The sequence below is a fragment of the Lingula anatina genome, chromosome 2 (assembly GCF_051362555.1).
Source record: "Lingula anatina isolate TDL-2025a chromosome 2, LinAna3.0, whole genome shotgun sequence".
NCBI lineage: Eukaryota > Metazoa > Brachiopoda > Lingulata > Lingulida > Lingulidae > Lingula > Lingula anatina.
The window spans coordinates 16,057,635-16,077,913 of record NC_141768.1 but is presented as its reverse complement, the minus strand read 5'-3'; the positions used below and the strand labels follow the sequence as shown (position 1 = coordinate 16,077,913).

The 20,279-nt window shown below is 33.5% G+C and overlaps 2 protein-coding genes across 15 annotated transcripts in view; one reads left to right on the top strand and one right to left on the bottom strand.

Moving 5' to 3' along the window:
* Window positions 1–19,813, top strand: part of LOC106174232 (myosin-IIIb) — a 46,896-nt gene extending 27,083 nt beyond the window's left edge. For 2 of the 12 annotated variants that reach the window (XM_087004139.1, XM_087004140.1), the window contains 10 exons: window positions 5,203–5,261; window positions 5,794–5,868; window positions 7,815–7,907; window positions 8,425–8,742; window positions 9,428–9,532; window positions 11,035–11,223; window positions 12,326–13,447; window positions 14,816–14,889; window positions 15,099–15,243; window positions 17,546–19,813. In XM_087004139.1, coding sequence (XP_086860265.1) covers window positions 5,203–5,261; window positions 5,794–5,868; window positions 7,815–7,907; window positions 8,425–8,742; window positions 9,428–9,532; window positions 11,035–11,223; window positions 12,326–13,447; window positions 14,816–14,889; window positions 15,099–15,243; window positions 17,546–17,753 — 2,388 coding nt within the window. In that variant the 3' untranslated portion in view covers window positions 17,754–19,813. Of the gene's footprint in view, window positions 1–5,202; window positions 5,262–5,793; window positions 5,869–7,814; window positions 7,908–8,424; window positions 8,743–9,427; window positions 9,533–11,034; window positions 11,224–12,325; window positions 13,448–14,815; window positions 14,890–15,098; window positions 15,244–16,196; window positions 16,227–17,545 lie in introns of all 12 variants that reach the window. The other 10 variants (XM_087004144.1, XM_087004147.1, XM_087004145.1 and 7 more) reach the window with 10 other exon arrangements.
* LOC106174234 (uncharacterized) lies at window positions 236–4,145 on the bottom strand. Of its 3 annotated transcripts, none has more exons than XM_087004152.1 (3): window positions 3,957–4,145; window positions 2,831–2,955; window positions 236–1,761 (listed from the first exon to the last, which is right to left on the bottom strand). In XM_087004152.1, the coding sequence occupies exon 3, from the start codon at window positions 1,747–1,749 to the stop codon at window positions 1,372–1,374; it is 378 nt and encodes a 125-aa protein (XP_086860278.1). In that variant the 5' UTR covers window positions 1,750–1,761; window positions 2,831–2,955; window positions 3,957–4,145; the 3' UTR covers window positions 236–1,371. The 3 variants fall into 3 exon arrangements, with proteins under 3 accessions (XP_086860278.1, XP_086860279.1, XP_086860280.1); XM_087004153.1 differs by lacking the exon at window positions 3,957–4,145 and adding an exon at window positions 3,114–3,132; XM_087004154.1 differs by lacking the exons at window positions 2,831–2,955; window positions 3,957–4,145 and adding an exon at window positions 2,290–2,673.
* Window positions 19,814–20,279: the final 466 nt, after the last annotated feature.

Below are 20,279 nucleotides of genomic sequence, written 5' to 3'. Positions count from 1 at the left end.
AAACACTGAAGCACTCCAAATGTAATGCAGTGAAAAACAGGGTAGTAATGCATTCATGATTTAGTCATCATTCTAAATGTTCATTTAGAGATTGACTTTCATAATAACAAGTTTGTTCAGGTGCTTTACTATGGGACCAATGGTTGGTAATGGGGCTGTGAATGTGAAAAACAACTGATTAAAGGATGGCTTTATGAAATTAACCAATCCCACAGAAAATGATGACACACGTTGCTGCTTTTTTTCACTTTTATTATTTTTTGGTTGGGATTTACATTGTGTATATGTAGTCTATTTAAGTATTCCAAATATGCTAGTTTGTCTTCTTTGTAGAACGGTTTTGTTTATAATCAGTGCAAAAGATGCATGCCTTTAATGAATAGGCCAGTTTATCACAATTTACAATAGCATTTTTACCTTTTATCCGCATTAAGTACCAAGATCCAATGTACTCTGCTTTCTGTATTAGAAAAAAAATATTCGGAGACTAGAAAGTACCTCTTGCAGTATAAAAATATTGCAAATCTGTCTTGGAAACCATGAAAATATTTTTATTGAAATATTATGGAATGTTTTCCCCTGTCTTTAATCCATTAAAATTTATAATAGAACAGATATTGGTAATTAAAAGTTAGGAAAAAACTGTTTATCTGGCTCAGGCTCTTAGCTACAGCTTACTGTAAAGTCAGGATGAAATACATATACAGTATGTAGCACCTTTCCAGAATAGAAGCTTTTTTGCTTCATCTTCATGCAGAAATTGTTAAAGTCTTAATATCTTAATAAGCCCTTTCTGGGGCCCTTCTCAAATCTTTTCTCTCTAGCACCTTTTTGAGATATTGAAAATTTAATATACTGTAGCCTTGCCATTACATTAGAGAGTCATCAAAATGGAGCCCCTATGCTTGACACGGCCAGCTGCTAAGCCTGAGATTTTCTGTGCTAATGACATGTTATGTTCTTTCACTTTATCTATATTCCTGACAGTAACAATGTACATGTACTGCACAAGTATTAAAGAAACATCTCCAGCATTGAATATGGCTACTAAACTCACATCCAGCCTCAGTTGCATCTTTGTGTTCAGTCTAGGTGATACAGCATAATGTATTACAGGCTGGTATACTTTCCTGAGTTGAAAGAATAGCTCTATCTAATATTGATAAAAGTAATGCATTCATAATGTAATAAAATATAAACTAAAAAGAAAAAAAAATTTCTAATACCATTCTGCATTCACATTCACTTTGACATGCTGGACCACTGTAGTAGAGAAATAGAGATGCCAACACATTCTGTGTGCCACTGGTGTACATGTATTTAAGACCATAACGCTCAACCAGTACTATCAAAATATAACATTTCACTACTTCAAGCTGGCTTTTCATTCCAGTCAGACAGTAACACTTTATTGTGAAAGTCCAAGTGCAGAGACAGGTTACTGTCCAGGCTGGTCCAGGACATGCGTGTCATGCGGTCACACCCCTGAAAGTGAAAACAGCCCTCAGAGTAGTCCCATTCTAGGTCACTCCCTGGGGGTTCCTGCTCCGTACCCTCTGTGCCCTTACGGTAGTAGAACCTGTGTTTTTTCTTTGATCTTCGAACACCACATGCAAAGAGGGAGAGAAATTTTGACCACATGTCTGTTCTGTTGCTGCTACCTTTTTTCTTCTTTTTTCTTTGTTGAATTTGGAATGTTTGTGTTTGTGGTCTGGAGGGCCTCTCTGTTTGATTGTCTTCTTCTTCCATCTTGGTTGAAATCTGAAATGTATGAAAATGTGAATGTTGTAGGGCTGTGTTCATTTTGAATAACTTACATATGTGATTGTATAAATGTCGTTTGGTGGGAAATTGGTGCATAATTGTTTTCTTTATTATCTGTGTGATGTTCCTTGTAATGGGTTATCAATACATTTAATTGAACCAAGAAAATTAGAATCTGTTTCAGTATTTCTTAATAAAACCTTCCAGACTTTTGGAAGGTAAAATTGGTAAATTGAATTAAACCAGGAATTATTTTGCACATTTTTTTTGTTAGAAGTGAATCTTAATTATCTGTTTAATATAATTGGGTATGAATGAAGTCGTAAAATAGTCCTCTGTAGATTATGCTGGAAGGGAAATTTTATATTGTCTTTGTTTAAAATGGTATTGTTACTTTAGATACTTCATAGTACCAACAAAAGAGCACCTTGAACTTGAAATCTGCTATCACAAAGCTACAACATAAACTTGCATGTACATGCCCAATCTCTTTTTGGACAACCTTAAATATGAAAGTGTACATACCTTAGGGCATCAATAAAACTTGATTTTCATTTTCTGCAATTTTTCAGCCCCAAAGTACTACAATTAACAGACTAATTTTCTCAAAATTTTCCACTAAAAAAGGCCTGTTAGCAATATTGTAGACTGGCACAGACTGGTTTGTTAATCAACTCAGTTATCCCTGGAGTATTTATGCTACTAGTAGTTTGACATAAGCTCATTTGTTCATTATATTACCCCCTCCTCCTTAAGCAAATCCCTCAGGTGTTGCACAAATTATGGTACAAAAATGCCTTGTTGAATGGTCCTTAACAGTGCTTAAACATCATCATATTTATTTACTACATATTTGCTTTTCTTCTTGAATCCATAGATATACAATTTTACTGTTTAAAACTGTGGCATGTATTTAAGCAAAGTATGTGTTGCATAGACATTTACATCATATCATTTGCTAAAAGTGCAAATGTACAAATCCTCCTCTATCCATAATTATAAAAGAATGCAACAGTATGGCAGGGATGTAAGATAATTTCAAAAATATTATCTACTTTTTCCTTACCTAAGTCACTTTGGCATCAGCACTAAATTACTTGTGTATGGCTCTGAAATCACACAAACGGTTTGCATGGCTTCGGTTCTGCAGATCGGGTCCTATTTCCATCTGACTCTCTCACTCCTGCCTTTCTGGAATTACAAAAATTCTAGGTGCAAGATGCTTTCTCCACCATCCCGATTTAACTTTCAGTAAATCATCAAGTTGTGTGTATGTCAGTGAAGTCATTTGGTGTTCTGTAGCTGTGGAAGTATATTGGAGAACCTGTGTAGATGTTGTGATAACCTACACTTTGTAAAACACCCATGGAGTCAGAACCACAGAGGGAAAGCCTCTTATGTTTGAGCCTCTTTTGCATGGTTTCTGAATGTAAAGAGCTCTGGATACCTTGCCTTTACCTTTTCTAACGTTAATCTTCTGTGTGTTATAAATTTCCAATACAGCCAATTAATGCAACAAGAGCAGAGAACCCCTTCCACAGGGCTCTGGCTATGAAGTGCATATAAGCTGGTTAGTTTTTGTGAATTGATAAATGAACTTTTGTTCAGGATATAGATAAGAATTGAATTTTATTGAACATGCATAGAGTGCATATCTTTTCATCTCCACCTGTTACTTTTAATGTTTATCTATGACAAAACAATAGGCAATTTTTAGGTGACTGAAATTCCCACATTCATTTTATATCAGTTCTTATTTATATCTACTTAGGCATATATGTCATGCAAGAAATAATTTTTATTTATATATTTTTTTTCAAATAAAAGTCCTTTTTTCAAAACTTGGTGAACGCAACTTGTACAAGAGAGTCTTAACGAGCAACATACATAAATCATTTTGCACCATTATTCATACCTTCATAATACCACAATATTTCATGATTAAAATAGCACTTCCTCATCTACTTAGGAAAGCAAGTAATACTCATTAAGTCATAGAAAAATACCTGTGTGATCAATGAAAGTGTGCAGACAGACCTTGGTTTTTACCTAGAAATTGAATTTACAGTCAAGTGTGACTATTCTGTGTTACATTTTCTTTTTTAAGTTTCCATGTAGCACATAATAAAAATAAGGTAAAAGAGCAAATAATGAAAATGTCTCAGACCTGTGGCATCAGCTGAAGCTCTTACCTTCACATTATGTGGTCAGTTTTTCCTCCAGTATCCCAAGCTGACCATACAAGTTGGCCTCCTGTCTGATCATGAATCAATATTTACTGAAGAGCAGCTGGGAGTACTTGCAGTCTCACTCTCATTCAGGTGGAGATTAAGCAGAACCACCTGATGCCCTATAGTGGGCGAAAGAGAATGGGTTGAGGCTGTGTAATAGCACCCATAGACAGGTTAATTAGTATGATGAGATGATTAGTGATGTTTTATCTCCTGTGGTCTCATGTGGGGAGGTGTTAGTGTGGGTATTGAGAGGCCGTTAAGGCTCACATAGTCAGTGATGCATGACCATAAAATCTGGACACACATGGATTTTAACTGATATAAGGTGGCAAATGGCCACACGCAGACAGCTTAATGAAATCTGAAAAAGGATCTGATATTAACTGCTACTTATTTTGGAAATGAGGATGAAAATTTATTTAATATGTACCGTAATAATACCTTTGGGGCTTTGAATGCTTTTATGTTATATTAGGATTATTGTGCTCTTTTTTTCTTTTATAAACAAGATTAAGTTGTTATTGTTTTGTTTGGAAACAATTTTGTGTTACCTTTAGATGAAAAGACAGTGCCTTGCAATTGGGTGTGTAAAAACAGACAACCAAATTTTTCCATTAGCAGTCGTAATCTCAATATAATATAAAAACAGCCCACTTTGTTATGTTGCATTATGCATGATTTTAGTAATTATCAGTGAAAGTGATAACCATTAATAAGACATATATCCTTCCAGAATTCACAAAAAGAGGGGAAACAATGGATATCATATCCAATTTTTCTTCATAGAATAAGACGTAGGTTTTTATAAATGATTGTTTATACAGGAAATAATAAAATGGACATTTATTTATGTAATATATGTCTCAGCCTTCAAGTATACCTCCCTTATTACAACAGTAAAATTAGTATCATAACTTTCACATGCAACAGATGGTGCAGATGAACATGTTTTAGATAACGAGGACACTACACAATAGCTTTGTTTGGTTTTCTTTTGAGGATTGAAAGATTTGTAAATTAAAATGAGTAAAAAGGCTGTCGGTGTGATAAAAGATGATTCAGATCTGGCTGATGATTGCTTGATCTTTGCTTTTGAGGTAAGACACATTTAGTTGTTGAATTTCTCATTTCATGATATTAAATGATGGAAATATGTGCTGATTTCTGTTTACAACATCACATTAATATTTTTCTTTTATTTTAGCTGACAGAACAAAGGAGAGTAATACAAACATCAAGTGATGATGCAAGAAGGTCAAAAAGGTATTTTTTTACTTTTTACTTTAAGTGGACGAAGTAGATCATTAGTGTGTCTTAAATTCCAGTATATACTGATGTGTAACAAAGATAATGCTTAGTGAGCAGTGAAAAAGAGAAAAACAATTTCAAGCTAAAACAAAGGAGATTAAAATAATAACTTCTTTCAAAATGATTCAGAGATAGCTTTTGCTAAAAATGTCACAAAAGTGAGTCACTGCTCATTTTTTTTTTCTTTTAGATGGTTCCGATACATAAATAGTAGATCACACCTGTTCTTTAACAGTGATGTTCATGATTATTATTCTGGCACTTCGCTGTAAACGACTTATAAGGAAGTTAAAAAAAGAGTGTCACCAATCCCTATTTATGAAATTTAACATCTCATGACTTTGGATAGTATAATTGCATTCACTGTGATTACACAAGATATAAACATCTACCAGTACGTCATTATCATCCTTGTTTTTATGTGAATTTAATACACCCCATCCCTGTTTTATTTTTTGTTGTTGACAATTGCAACTTGTTCCTTTAGGCATTTAAAAGAGGTCACTCCAAATGATAGCAGTGGAGCCTACTATGACAGCATAGTACAGCAGATTCAGACCAGGTAATATGTTTATTTAAAGAACAGGTAAAAATTGTTCACGTCCAGTTAAGAATAACTCTATGTTCAGTATTTAGGTATATAGCATGTCCTAAGGAAATACAGGTGATCAGTGTCATTGTTCTGTAAGGTAAATGTTTTCTTGTCCCTTAATAATTGTAAGACTGAAGTTCGGATTAAGACCAGGTTAGGAGTTATAACAGCAAGTAAAAATGATCAGTAGAACCAGACCTTGCCAGAAGGACCAGATATGTGTTATATTAAGTACCAGTACAGATGAAGATAGTAATGTCCATGAAGTGACAGGAGGTATTTAGAGAACAGACTCCAAGGCCACAGTCAAGTTGACAGTTAGAGATAATCGTCAGCTGGTGTTAAGTGTCAGAAAGCTGAATGGCAGTGTCTGTAATACCTGACTTAACAGTGATGGCTGTACTTAAAGTTATATTCTTGCACTAGTATTAAGTGGTCTGAATACAAAAGTAGGCACAGGGAATCTCTTTTGAAAGTTCTTGTTTTATTGCCTTTCATATAAATGTCCGTGTATTCCATCAGTGAGGCATGTATTCTGAAAACTTAAAGATTTAAAGGTATCCTATCTTCATTTTAGGAAATACAAATGTTGCCAGATTATAAAGTAAACATATGATAAACTTCCTTATTTACTAATTTAATCTTAGTGCATTTTGATCATAGTTTCAGAAAAAGTCTACACAATGCAAATTTTAAATGTACACAAAAATATTTTGTAAACAAATTTCTTAATTTTACTGTGATAGCCAAAGATCTCTCCCATCTCCTGTCACCAAGAACCTTCTTGGGAGCATGTACCTCTGTTTATCATCTCATACATTTTTGGGGGGACTTATCCTGTTTGTAAAGATTTGGACACAATCACTAGCAAAATATATGTGATTTACATCTTGTGTCAGTTGTTGGGTATTGTGTCATTGTGAATACAGATTAAGAATAAGAATATCATGTTCTGAAGACAGAGCCATTGAAGATGTTCACTATGAAAATACCTCCAGTATCCATTACCTTTTTTTCACCCAAATGGCAAGCTGTATTCCTGTATTTCATTATGAAATTCTATAGAAAATCACTGGAGCAGAGTTTACTAATGGACTGACCACGGGACCAGTATTCAGCACACCAAATATGGTAAACATTGCATAAAATTCAAGTCATGATTTTGAATGACAAGAAATAATTTATGGGATCATACAAAGCCCTATGAAATAAGGACCCTCAAGGTGCTGGTAAGACCAGGTACATTTAAGTTTCAGACCTCAGGTTAGCAGCACAGTACAGTCACTGGCATCAGCTGTCTAAGTAGGTGTCAGTATAAACCTGTAATACCTGTATAAGTCTTGTGCAAGGGAAATGTTCTCCAGAGGTGTGTCTACATATAGACCAGAATATTCTAGACTGACATCATTACGTGTAGACCACGTCACAAAAAAACAGGGATTTGAATGTCTAAGGTGCAACTAAATTAAGTCTCTGATTCCCATCCTCCCATTAGAAGGAATCTGTTGTCTCTGTACATTTTTGAAGATAATCAATCTGATTTTGTTATTTTGGACGAAATTATGTTTCCAGCCTAAGGCAGCACTGGTGTGAACTGATCCTTGATTTAAAGCTGTCATGACCTGTGTGTAGCTGCAAACTACCTTGGCTCTGTGACAAGTTGCGTGGTGTGTGCTCTGTTCATCAGTATTCAGGGTGTGAGAAAAATAGCCTTGCTTCTCTTTGATAGTGTAGGAACTGGACACTGCACCTACTCATAGGTATAGTCACAATTAAAGAAAGAACTGGACTGGACTAGATGACAAATGGCTCACTGGATTAGCTAAGGATTGATTCATCCTCAGGTTGTCTTTATAAAGGGAGGAATGTACTTATACCACTTTAAAGTACTCATGAAAGCTGTTCTTGCATTGCAGATCTGAGAAAAAAATCTTTGCTAGTAAGAATCGTGATAGCGGATCTTGGGATCAGCCTTTAGAGGAAGCCAGGAGAAGAGCACTGTCCTCAGAGTAAGTCCACAAGATATTTAATTTTACATGTCAGTTTTAGAAATGACACTTTCTTTCTTTTCTTTTTTTTTTTTTTTTTTTTTTTTGGTATTTGTAAGTGAAACTTTTATTTTGGAAAGGTGCTATTTACTGAGTGTGTAAATTAATGTTCACAAAACAATTGTTTCTTCTACATTCAGTTGTTTCCTGGTTCAATAATTGTATTTAATATGATAGTTTTTGTTACTATATCTAACAAAATCTTTTTCTTTTTGCAATTTGATACTAGTGGTGCCTGATAATTGTATTATATTGTTGCTTTTTTTCATCCTACAAATTGAAGAATTTTTTCAGTTTTTAAAAATTGTGTTTTATTTTAAAAAATGTGTTGTGCCACATTTTTGATTGTCATATTTGATAGTGATGTCAGCAGTTGGAAACATATGCCAGTCATTTTGAAAAAAAAAGTATAAATATTGTTATGATTTATATTAATTGATAATGTATAATCTTTTTCTCTACCATGCTGCATATAAAGGGACATTCCTAATAAATTGACCACTTCACTGACCACGTGTAGTTCTCTGACTAGTCCACTCACCCCAATCACACCCCTGGCCAGCTGTCTGACCAGTCCCCTCTCCCCCTGTATAAGTACAATCCCCAGCTCCCCAGGGAGTAGTAGCCTGACACCCTTAAGTTCCCCATCTGACTACAATATACTACATGTGCCTGGAACTGATATCATGGCAGACTCGGAGACAGAACAGGAAAAGCTTGAACCAGAATTGTCAGAGCTTGATGAAATGTTCCGTAAAATTCTTGCTACCACTGCTGCCACTAAGTTGATTGCACAGTCAGTGTCTAATTGTCATTGTTGTAGCTCTTTTTTTCAATTTTGCAATTTAAGTGTTGTTATATCTGTCATCTACTTTGGATGTTTTGGTGCTGATTTTGAAGATAGAATAAATAAGTCTTTTTTTGTGTGTGTGTTTACATAACATTATGAGTAATGTGCTTGTCTTGTAAAATTTGATGTGCAGGAGTTTTATCATTTATACACCTTTTAGTATCTCAGTTTTAATTTGTCCAAATAAAATTAATAACTCAATATAGAAAATTTCATACTTCTTAATGATGTGATTTAGCTTTTAACACATAAGATTAAATGGTTTTTAGATTACTAGTATTATTATTATTTTTTTGTTTTGTTTTGTTATTTTTTGAAAAAAATCTTTGTAGCTACATGCAGCTGAGTTTGCAAGGAATTTGTCTCAGTATGGTCCATCACACCTTTACTCGTAAACAAGAATGTTGACACTGATTAATTATCATTAGGTCATTTATGCATGTAAGTTCATGTTAAGAGAGATGTTTACCCCTTTTCTTTTAAGCTTTTACTGAAAGCCTTGGAGATTTTTGTAACCAATAAAACTTTCGCATATTTATGCATCATATGTGGTGAATCCTTCATATAGCACACTTTTTTCCCTGAAGGAAAGTCATAGGTTCTGAGGTAAAGATGAAGTTTCTTTTTAAAGCAAACCCAAGTCTGAAAGTCTATTGAGAAGTCCTGCTGACAGTGTTTGGAGTTTACCATGGGATGCCCCACTTCAGGCTAATTATAACACAGCTCATGATGCTAGGTTAGTTATCAGGGGGTACTGCATGGGGTATCTCGTGTTTTGTTTCTTCACAATACGATCACAATATTCTGTGATAGTTTTATTGCATGTATATTGGTGTTGCAGCTTCAAAGTTTAATTCGTCTTTTAGTTTCCAAGTTTTATATCTTCAGCTGTTCTTAATACCCTTCATTTTTATTTTTTCAGAGTAATGAATGATTTTGCTTGTTTCCCTCCAAAATTTTTTTAAAACCATAAAATGGAGCAAAAGAATCATAGTTAAAAATTCTAGATAGTGATAATTATAGTAACAGGAAGGATGTGTGATGTAATGGCACATGTCAGGGATGGAGCGGGATGACATCATAGTGCCGAACAACATGTTTTATGCATAGATTTTGTGTTGCAATCTCTGATGAGAAACATGTTTTGCCGAAAAGGATAGTTTTCTGGACCTTGTATGCACAAGTGTACCTGAGAATTAATTTGTGGTGAAGTGATTTACAGGATGGACCTGACAGTTTTGTGGTACAGTTTCCCATTATGTTGCCTAAATAATGTGTTTGGGATAACACTTTAAAAGAGGACAGATGATGGATTGGAACTTAGTTCTGATGAGATTTTGAAATGTTTTAATTAAAATCTTATCCTTTCGTGTTATTCAAGGATATTTTTAAAATATCTTTTTGGGGTGAACTGTTTATTTGTGATGAGGACTTTATGAAGTAATTTGATTTGAATGTCAATTTCCTGTTGCTTTTATAAACCAATTCATCACAGAAGTGGACATAATGTGATGGGCATTAATGTTTTACATTATTTAATTTTCTAAGTACAAAATTAACAGTAATTTTTTTTTATTCAGATCAAATGAGGTTGTAAGATTATAGCAGTTAGTTGCCTCTTGGTGGTTGCTTTTAAGTGCACTTGACCTCTTCTTAAAATTGCTAAAAGCTCAGCTTCTTGGACATTATAAAGGTTAGATGTCAGCCACAGTCTGCACGAAAAAGCTGTCAGTTGAATACATAATATGAAAGAAAAATGAAAAAATCAAAACATGTATAATAAGTTTTCTTATTTTTAATTGCCCCAAAATTAGTTTGGATGTAAATAGTTCATTAAACTTTTGTGTATGTTTGAAAACTTCTACAATTTTTGTACAGTTTTGTTACTTAACAGACTTAGTTAGTAATTAGGTAATCTCTAATATGAATGAAATAAGTTCCCATACAAGTAAAGATAGGAAAAAGTTGATGACAAGGCATTCAGTCAAGTGGTTTTGGATATTAAATGTGATTAGGTCATTTTATTCTGAAGTCTTTCAATAAGAAGATACCAATGGCAGTTTTAATCTGTATATATATATGAAGTTATTCTGCACTTAAAACATGATAAACATATCAGCTTTTTATAATGATATGTTAAATGTTTGATATGTATGTAAAGCTGCCACTTCAATTTTTGTTTTTTTTTTATCTCCTTGTTTACATTTGCATTGTTTCATTGTCATGCTGCTGACGTAGGAGTGTGCATCCTGGGGTTTCTACTGGTACCATTTGGACCAATACCTCTGGCTGCAATACCCCTTGGACCAATACCCCAGGGTCCAGTACCCCAGTGCCTAATAACTCCTCCCGCTCCTCATCCACCATTGTAGAGGAGGAGCACACCATTATTGACACCATTCTCTGGGATTACTGGGAGGAACTTGAGTATGCAAAATATAAGCTTTATGTCATTGCACCATTGATGTTCTATAGGGAGTGGGGGTGGGGGAGTGCACCATTATTTAGACCACTCTTAGTGAGCACTTGGTGGAACTTGTATATGTTGTGTATGTTGCATGTGTTATTGCACCATAAATGTGTGTGTGTGTGGGGGGGGGGGGCTTCATATTATTTTGACACTATTTTCAAGGGGAACTGAGCAAAGCTGAAAAGTATTTATTCAGTATGTGTTGTTTTATCACCATAGGTATCTGCACCATTTATAAACAACTTTATGTGATGATTTCTAAAGTGAATTTTTATTAATGCTTTGTTGAGTTCTGAGTGTGTGCACCCAACACTGACATGCTAGTAGAGCAAATAAAACAGAATGAAAAGTTAAAGTTACAGTAGGGTGATAGACAGAAGTTTAAGATAGACTTAGAGCAGGGTGTTATATATTGCATATGTCTTTGTATATAAACACTGTATAGTATGTAACATGTATGGAAAGTCATGTTTCTAGTTTAGTTAGGTCAGACTAACTTCAGACAATTTTGCTGGTCATATGATAGTGATTACCTCAGTATATATAGTTCACCATTTATATAACAAATCAAAAAAATTAAATCTAGCTTTTGTAATTGCATTACTGTAATAGTGGTAAGCACTAATTAAGCCAATAGATTGGCTTAATTATTATAGTAAATTAATCTTGATTACACATGTCGCTGATACATATGTGGCTTGCTAAGGAAGGTCAAATTTGTGTCAACCCAACTTCACTGGAACCACAACTTAAACTTGTACATGCAGGTGCATTTTCCCTAAATTGTTCCGTTGCTACTGTACCCAGTTCACAGTTTAGTATGTCTGATATATAGCATGCATGCTGCTGACAATGTACACAGCTTAACTTTTTCCTCTATAAGTGTTACTTAATTAACAATAAGTAATTAAGTAATATATATCTCACCCTTTTTTCCTGCAATTTCAATACCTTTTTTTTTTTGTCATTTTTTTTCTATTTTCTAAAATCTTTTTCAGGTATTAAACCAGGGACTTTGTCTTTTAAACTCTCAAGGTATTTAATTTGTTTCTTTTTCAGTTCAGATGATTCAATAGTTTACAGTGGAAATAGAAAGACCTCAGATAATAAATCAGGAAGCACTCCTTATATTGTAGAATCCCCACCTTCATCAGTGGGGTCACCCTCCTCTCCTGTCTCACCCCCTTTTAATCCCCAGGAGCAAAGCTTTGCCTGGGATACAGTTAATGTAAGAACAATAGATTCAGATCCTTCAAGCTTCGAACATCGCAAAGGTAGTGGTCAGTCATCTGGTACATCTGAATACAGAGAGCGTTCAGAAAGCACAGCGTCAGAATTTGTATACATTCAAAAGTCAAACCCAGTATCACCTGTTCTTCCAACAAAGTCCATGGCCAGAGACAGAAAGAACAGTGTAAGTCAGAAGGAGACTGTGAGAGTCGTGAAGCTGGAAAAGCATGGGAGCCACGACCAAGGTGGGGACACCCTGAATAGGCAGGCCACTTACAGTGTGCAAAAGAGCAACAAGGTACTTGTAAATGGTGCTGAAGTGAAGAGAGCCACCTTAGAAAGAAAAGCAAGTGCCAGCAGAGTATATGTTGGAGGTGGAGGAAATCATGAATCGGTTGACAGAAATAACAGCAGCCACCATTCTGCTCCAGTGTATTCTGCAGTGTACCGACATGCTCCAACACATGGAAGTCCCACTTACTCCACATATGGCAGACCCAGTGGCATTCCAATGGGATTTGAAGGCTACCCTGACCCAGTGTATTCAAGACCTCAGGTTATTCCTATGGGTTATAGCAGTCCACCGAAGAGTAATATGAAGGGAGCTAGCAAAGTCTATGTTGGGCCTCAAAGTCCCCCTTCGCATGACTGGAGGTCTTCCAATAACAGTTCTAATATTTATGATGAAGTCCCAATTCAGAGACAAAATGGAGTTCATATGCAAGAGGGAAGCCATCCTGCAGACAGAAATTATTACAGCCACAGTAACAGAAAAGAAGAGAGCTATAGAAACAGAGTTAGAAGTGGGAGTGTAGGATCAAGGCCTACAGCTACTCGACCTCAAAGCCCTACGAGGATCTATGTACCGCCCCCTAGTCACCCACAGCCGCCTGTTTACAAGTCGTCTGCGATTGTGTATGTGGATGGTGGAAAACCCTTTAAAGGCAGAAAGTTGGTGACATTTGAAAATTAATTATGCACTGTTGTAGACAGCTTTTTCTAACTGCAATTGCTAACAGCATGGGTGGACTAATACATGCCATTTGATGTAATCCAGTAAAAATCAGGCATTCGTTTTATACACAGCAGAGCAAGCTACATATTTGAAGATTTTTGCAATTTTTACATCACAAAAGTCAGTGACTCTTATTTATTCAACAATATATTTATTTTTTGTGAAATTTATTTATTAAAAATTTTAATGAGCAGATATTATCTTATTTTTTTCCAATCTTAAAATGCAAAAATTAATCTGTTTGATTCACATTTTATTTTTTCTGTAACATAGAGCACACATCTGAAACATCATCTCTATATCCAAAATAAATTTACTTTTTCATTAGCTTTCTGGACTTTTGTAAGTTGAAAAATGACAGCTGATGTATTCATATTGTCAAAGGATCATTTAGATCAAAGTTCTGCGTCCAGCAAGGAAACAGTATTATTGATTTATTTCATGTTGGCAATATTTCTTTTTGGATAAACAACTTACTGGGTGACAGGTATAACAGTCCTAAGTGAGATATATGTAGATTGTTAAACATCAGTTAACAGTGGTGATGGATCCCAGAAACTTACATCCCCCCATACCCTGCCCCTAATCAGCAAACGTAGATATTTTGTTGTCTTACAGGTAATGAAGATATTTAGATTAATCCAGGGGTGGATATTATTAACTGTTTTCATTTATCAAAGGGACTGTATACAGGATTCTGGCATAGAAAAATGCAATTAACAAACTTTCCTGGCACCTCCACAAGTATCTAGTACTTACTTGTCATCACCTATCCAAATCAAAACTTGAAAATACCTCTTACTTTACTTTACTTAAACATAACGAACAGTTACACAAATTTATTATCTTTAAAAGACTAACATTTGGGATATAAGATTAATTTGAGAGAATGGAAGTCCTACATGCATACCCTTTGATATCATTTATCATAATACCAAAGTGGCTTGGATGATATTACTTATCAATTGATGATATTTAATTGTCTTTGCTTTCAATGTCATTGATATATATGTTAATGTGTTCTGTGGACAGTTAAAGGTGGCTTTAAATTTATTCTTGTAATTAAACAATTTAGCAAAAATGTAAACTAGTCAGTCAGTGAAACAAATGGTCATTTTATTGATTAACTTTTAAAATGTGTACATGTTATTCTTTATTTTGAGTAATTAAATATGTTGACTTTGAATATATTTAAATGATGTGAAGTTAAATGAAATATTTGTGCAGATGGAAACAAAACTATTTTAAAAGAACAATATGTATTTTTGGGGTTAGTTTATTTGATTATCTGTGTTTTTTTCCAGAAATTCTACACATGATGGTGTAACCAGTGTGTATGTTGGTGGCTCTAACGGACAGAGAAAAGATGTGAGACTAGGTAGGTTTTTTTTTTCAGCACAAATATTAATGCAGGGTTCACTTAAAATATACCAGTGGTATAGGATTAGGTGACAGAATAAGATCACATATGTTTTGGAGTCATGAATTGTGCAGTTGATGGATATTTTCATATATATCTAGATATAATCATTTGGTTTTTATTTTCTTTATTTTGCTTATTTTATTAATCCTTCTTAATTAAATCAGGCAAACCTACTGTGATCAAGCTGGACAGTACCAGTAATGTCCAGGTGGACTCCATGGACAACGTCCAGCCTGTGAGAAAGTCCTCCATATCCTCCTCTGCGAAAAATGGACACAAATCTCCAGAAAATCATGTTCATTTTGCTGAGTAAGTATGCATAGTTTTTTAGATTTGGTAGACATTTGGAAGTATTATGTTGGAGCAAAAATGAATAAGAGACAGTTTAAATATAAATATTTGGGGAAACTCAATAAAGTTAGGAAGATTATCAGTTTTAACTTTCTTAGTCCAGCAGTAGAGACGAACCATAGTGTCATTTCCTAATTTTTAATAGCAGTAGGAAGATAAAGGATTGCATTGGTTGAGAGTAAATGTGATGTGGTTGCTTCAAGTGAGATATAGGAAATGGACAAAAGACGTGAAGTGACAACATCTGTGTTTTTTTTAAATTATTTTTGAAATTCCTTTTGTCTCTTTGTAGTGGTTGTTTTCAATTCTTTTGTTGCATCCCACATCATCGAACAAGCGTTGCCCAAAAGGTCATGGTAAAAAAAGAAATAAGCACATGAAATTGTAGATCAGATAAATTGTAGAAAAATAACTTTTTTGATGAAAATTCCAGATCTTTGGCATGATGAAAGTTGATGTTTGCCTGCCAGTAGCAGAAGAGTGCTATGAATAAATATTAATGTGAATAGATAGGTCAATTAGTTTTATATTTCAGAAATGGTTACATGTGATGGGGCATGCTATTGACTGATAATGTCATATATTCATTAACATAGATGTTTGAATGTCTGGTTTTCCACAACAGGATCATAATTTTCTTGCCACATACTTTTATGGTGTAAAGTGGATAAAAAGACTTTTTCTTGAAGATTGTTAACAGAAAATGCTCCTGTTTAGCATTAGTCTGTGTGGGTGAAAAGCACATACCTTGGCTGATATTTTTGCACTCAGCGTGATGAATAAAATATTGAAAATGCAATTGACTCTTTCATACATGTAGGATGCCATAATTGATTTTACTCATACATTATTGAATGTCAATGCCATTTTTATAAAATTTATGACTTATGGTTTTTGTACAATTTTGACAGCAAAAATACCAAATAGTTGCAATGATGCAGGTATATTGGAGTGAGAGGTGTGCTGACATACTATTCAGCTTCACTTACATAGGTAGTTTGGATTTTAGAATAGCATTGTAATTAAGTATGTCAGATTGGTGGAAAAAAATGCAACAAAATTTTAATTTTTATAACAGATTCTCTCAAACCATCCATTATTTTCAATGAAATTTAGCTTACTGCCTTGGCCTCTGACACTGAAATTTTTGCTGCATTTGGTACCGTATTGCTCTCAAGCAACACTTCGTAGCAGTATACATTGATTTTTTGATATAATTTATTTTTTGAAAAATTGATGTTTACAATTTTGCACTTCCTTCAATCCACCAAATTTATGCTGAAATTAAAATCTAAACAGAAAAAGTTAGCATAAGAGAGCTGAATTGTATGTCTGCACAGTTACATTATTAAAAGGATATATTGTTAATGAATCCTTGTTTTGTATGCAATACCCAGCATTATAGCTTTAAGTAAATTATATTATGGTGCAACAAACAGCTCTTTTTTCCTGTCTGTTGTAACCCTTGCCCTAAAAATACCTGTCAGTGATATAAACTTATTTCTTTGAAGATGAAATAGCATGCTACAGGTTCTTTCCCAAGGTGTTTAGGTGTATACACCAAACATTAATGTACTATGTAGTCTGTAGTAGTCCGTATCCCCCTGGCTAATGCATACATGTACAAAGTCAGATGTTATGTTCATCTAGAAGTTTATATACTAACTATGACTTTGCATCCTTATATATGTGATAGCCATTAGTATTGTGGCATGTGAATTTTACCTAAATTTTGTTTACTCGTAGATATATTTAATAGGAATGTTTCAGAACCATCTCAGTACAGTTTACAACCTCCTTCCCTATGGCTGAACACATACACATATTTTATGTCCTTGCCAATATTGATCTGTTTAGTTATGTACATCCTTGCATGATTAGATTTTGTTTCGTTGTTTCTAAATCATGGTGCTGCATATTCCCTTTGATAACTAAAAGTGCCGCACAATTAAAAGTGGCAAAAATAAATGAAGTTCTACTATACTGTGTTTTAGTGTGTCTTGTGGTCCCCTTTTTGACAGATGTGTATTAATTATGATTTTTAAGCATTTTTAATACTTGTTTTTTAATCTCCTAATGGTATTTTCTGTTTTTGAATATTTATAGGTATGTTCATGATAATATATGTATGCTTTATGAAGATACTATTACACATATCTAGAGCATTTCTGTGTAAATCAAGTTATTCAAAAAGTTTGTTTTTGTTGTTATGTGCATTGGTTTCCAGATGTGTTTCAACTTTATTGTGTTTTTATTCCAGTGAATGCATTTCGACCAATGGTTATCATGACTTCCGTGCACAGCTGCGAAAGACAGGCAGAGCCCCAGATGAAGCAAAGGGAACTTTAAGGAGAAACCACGAAGGACACGAAGCTCCGCAACAGGATTTTCGAGGCGTCCTTAAATCAGCTGGAGGAAAACCAGTAGGAAGATCCAATAGCCTTCTTGTCAGGAGGTTAAAGACATAAACTACTTCATTTTTTTATTAATTTGAGGAAGCAGCATTCAAGACCTCAGGGTTGAAGGGCATTGAGAAATCCTTACAGGTTGTGAAATTTTTCAGAGCTTTATCTGTGAGGCATGATTTCATGTTTCTTTTGTTATATACTAGGGCAACAACAGTGTATACATACACCTATCTATAGATATAAACCTTTATTGCATAAATAAATTGTATATAGATATTATAATTTCAAGGGTTTTATTTATACCACAGTGAATAATAATTATACTGCTGCTTCCATATAAACATCACATGAAGGTTTTATTGTGAACTGGTGCTTCAATGTTAATTAAAAAAAAAACCCTTGCATGTGGTCAAAATATTGATTAGAAATTATTTATCCCAGTTAGATTTTATACTTTTATCATACTTCTACAATCCCCAATATTCCTTTAGGAAAGCCAGTTTTAGATAAGATAGCTTGGAATGTTATTTTTTATTGAAAAAAAATCTCAGTGCTATGTGTTTTATGTGTATAAATATCGATCAGTAATCATTGATATGATTAAACATTGGTGTCCAATACATTTTTGAACTTTTGAATTTTTTATTATCAGAGATCTTGTTAAAAGACAGTGCCAATTGTAGAAAATGGAACCTTGTGACACTTTGTGTTTTTCATTCCCATTTGTTGAATAGTAATTTGCATGATAATTGGATTGCTTTTGTTTAGCTTATGATAGCTACCTAAAATAACCAGCAATTTCAAAGGGGATCTAAAAAAGTGGACCTTATTTGCCCATCCTCATACTTGTAGCATATTTTGACTCAAATTTTATTTAAAACAGACCTTTACGTTGACAAAAAGGGGGTTTCATTTCAGCCCTAAACCCTCCCAGCCTACTGTATATGTGATATATATATATATATATATATATATATATATATATATATATATATATATATATATATCACATAATACATGTATCAATTTGAAAAGCTCCTATTATACAAAAGGATTGTATGTTTCTGAAACATTTCTAAATGGGAACATTTTCTACCTGACTATCATGCATCTTTGTTGTCTTTTGTCAGAGTAGTGTGGCACATGTAACAGGCTTGGAACCTCAGGGCTGTGCCCAGAAAGTGCTGTGATTGAAAACTTTTTTTAAAAAACAAAAATTACGTGATGATTGTTTTATTTACTCTGTAAATATGTCATTGATTAGTGCCCATCATTCATGTATATTATAACCATAGTTAAAGTAACTTAGTATCACTATATCGCCTATATTTTTCTTATTATTGAAGGCAGTCAGCAGTGAGTTTCCATATATTTCTGCTTCTTATGAGCTAATCATATTTACAAGTATATGCTTTTCAGTGGTGCTTGGGATATTCTACATATTTTTACAGGTCCTCTGTTTTGACATTGGGCAATTTTTTTTTTCAGCATGGTAACTTAATGGTGTCATGATCTTGATGCAGCTTGTTAATAACTTAAACACAATCAATCTGGTCATACAGTGCATCAATATATATTTGATCACTTTGCTGTCAAATCCTGAATGCTATTTTTAGTTAGATTTGCTGCAAAAGGCCTTTGCAAGTTTGGTGTGAAGAGTGAGAAATCTAGTCAAAATAGGAAATGATTTTTTTTTTAATTTTGAAAGACATTTTTAACGTGATATTGAGAATCTTCTGATTTTTAGAATTTAAATTATTGGTTTATTTATTTTTTCTTTTATTTTTAGCTTACCTAAGAAACTAGGCAAACAAGATGATGGTATTTTTTTAAAGTCAAAGATAACTTTAAAAGTCATCTTTAAAAAAATGTCAAGTTAAAAGTTTGTTAGTATAGACTTAATGCAGTTTCCAGCCATAGAGGTCTATATGTACAGTATATGTTTTGATGAAAAGTAGTGAAATAATCTTGCTTTGCTTCTTTGGGTGAATAATTGATATAAGAAGTCTTATGTTCAGTTACTTTTTATTGCTTGTTTTGTTTTTGAATTGTGTTTAATCTGCAATAAAAATGTTTTTAAGAAATAAAACATTTCTTCAATTAAACATCTTTGAAAACCATTCTTTTGAAAGACTAAATTTGATTTTTTTTAAATTTGGAAGGTAAAGATTGTTAAAGGTGAAAATATAAAAATCAAAACCATATTATGGATACATATGGGACTGTGATTTTTTAAAAAAACTTTATAATTGTTATAACTGTTAAGCAATTCGACATCAAATTATTGCCACTAAAACCAACCACCAAATACCACCATATACTTTTAAGCAGTATATCATAGTTTTTTTTTTTTTTTTTAAACCAAGTTATAATTTAGATCTAGGTTATTCTTTATGTAAATTTTATTTGAGTAGTGTAAAAAAAACTGGTAGTAATAAATTTTATGCTTTTCAGGATTTATACACATGCAGCCATATCCTCGCTTGTTATTGATTTTTTTATAACTTAAAAAAGAAATTAAACATTTAAATGTTTTTATGAATTATTTTTTCCTTGCTTATATATATATATATATATAATAGTGAC

What these genes read in the sequence shown, in the direction of transcription:
- LOC106174234 (XM_087004152.1), bottom strand. Translation starts at nt 1,749, where the DNA reads ATGGAAGAAGAAGACAATCAAACAGAGAGGCCCTCCAGACCACAAACA.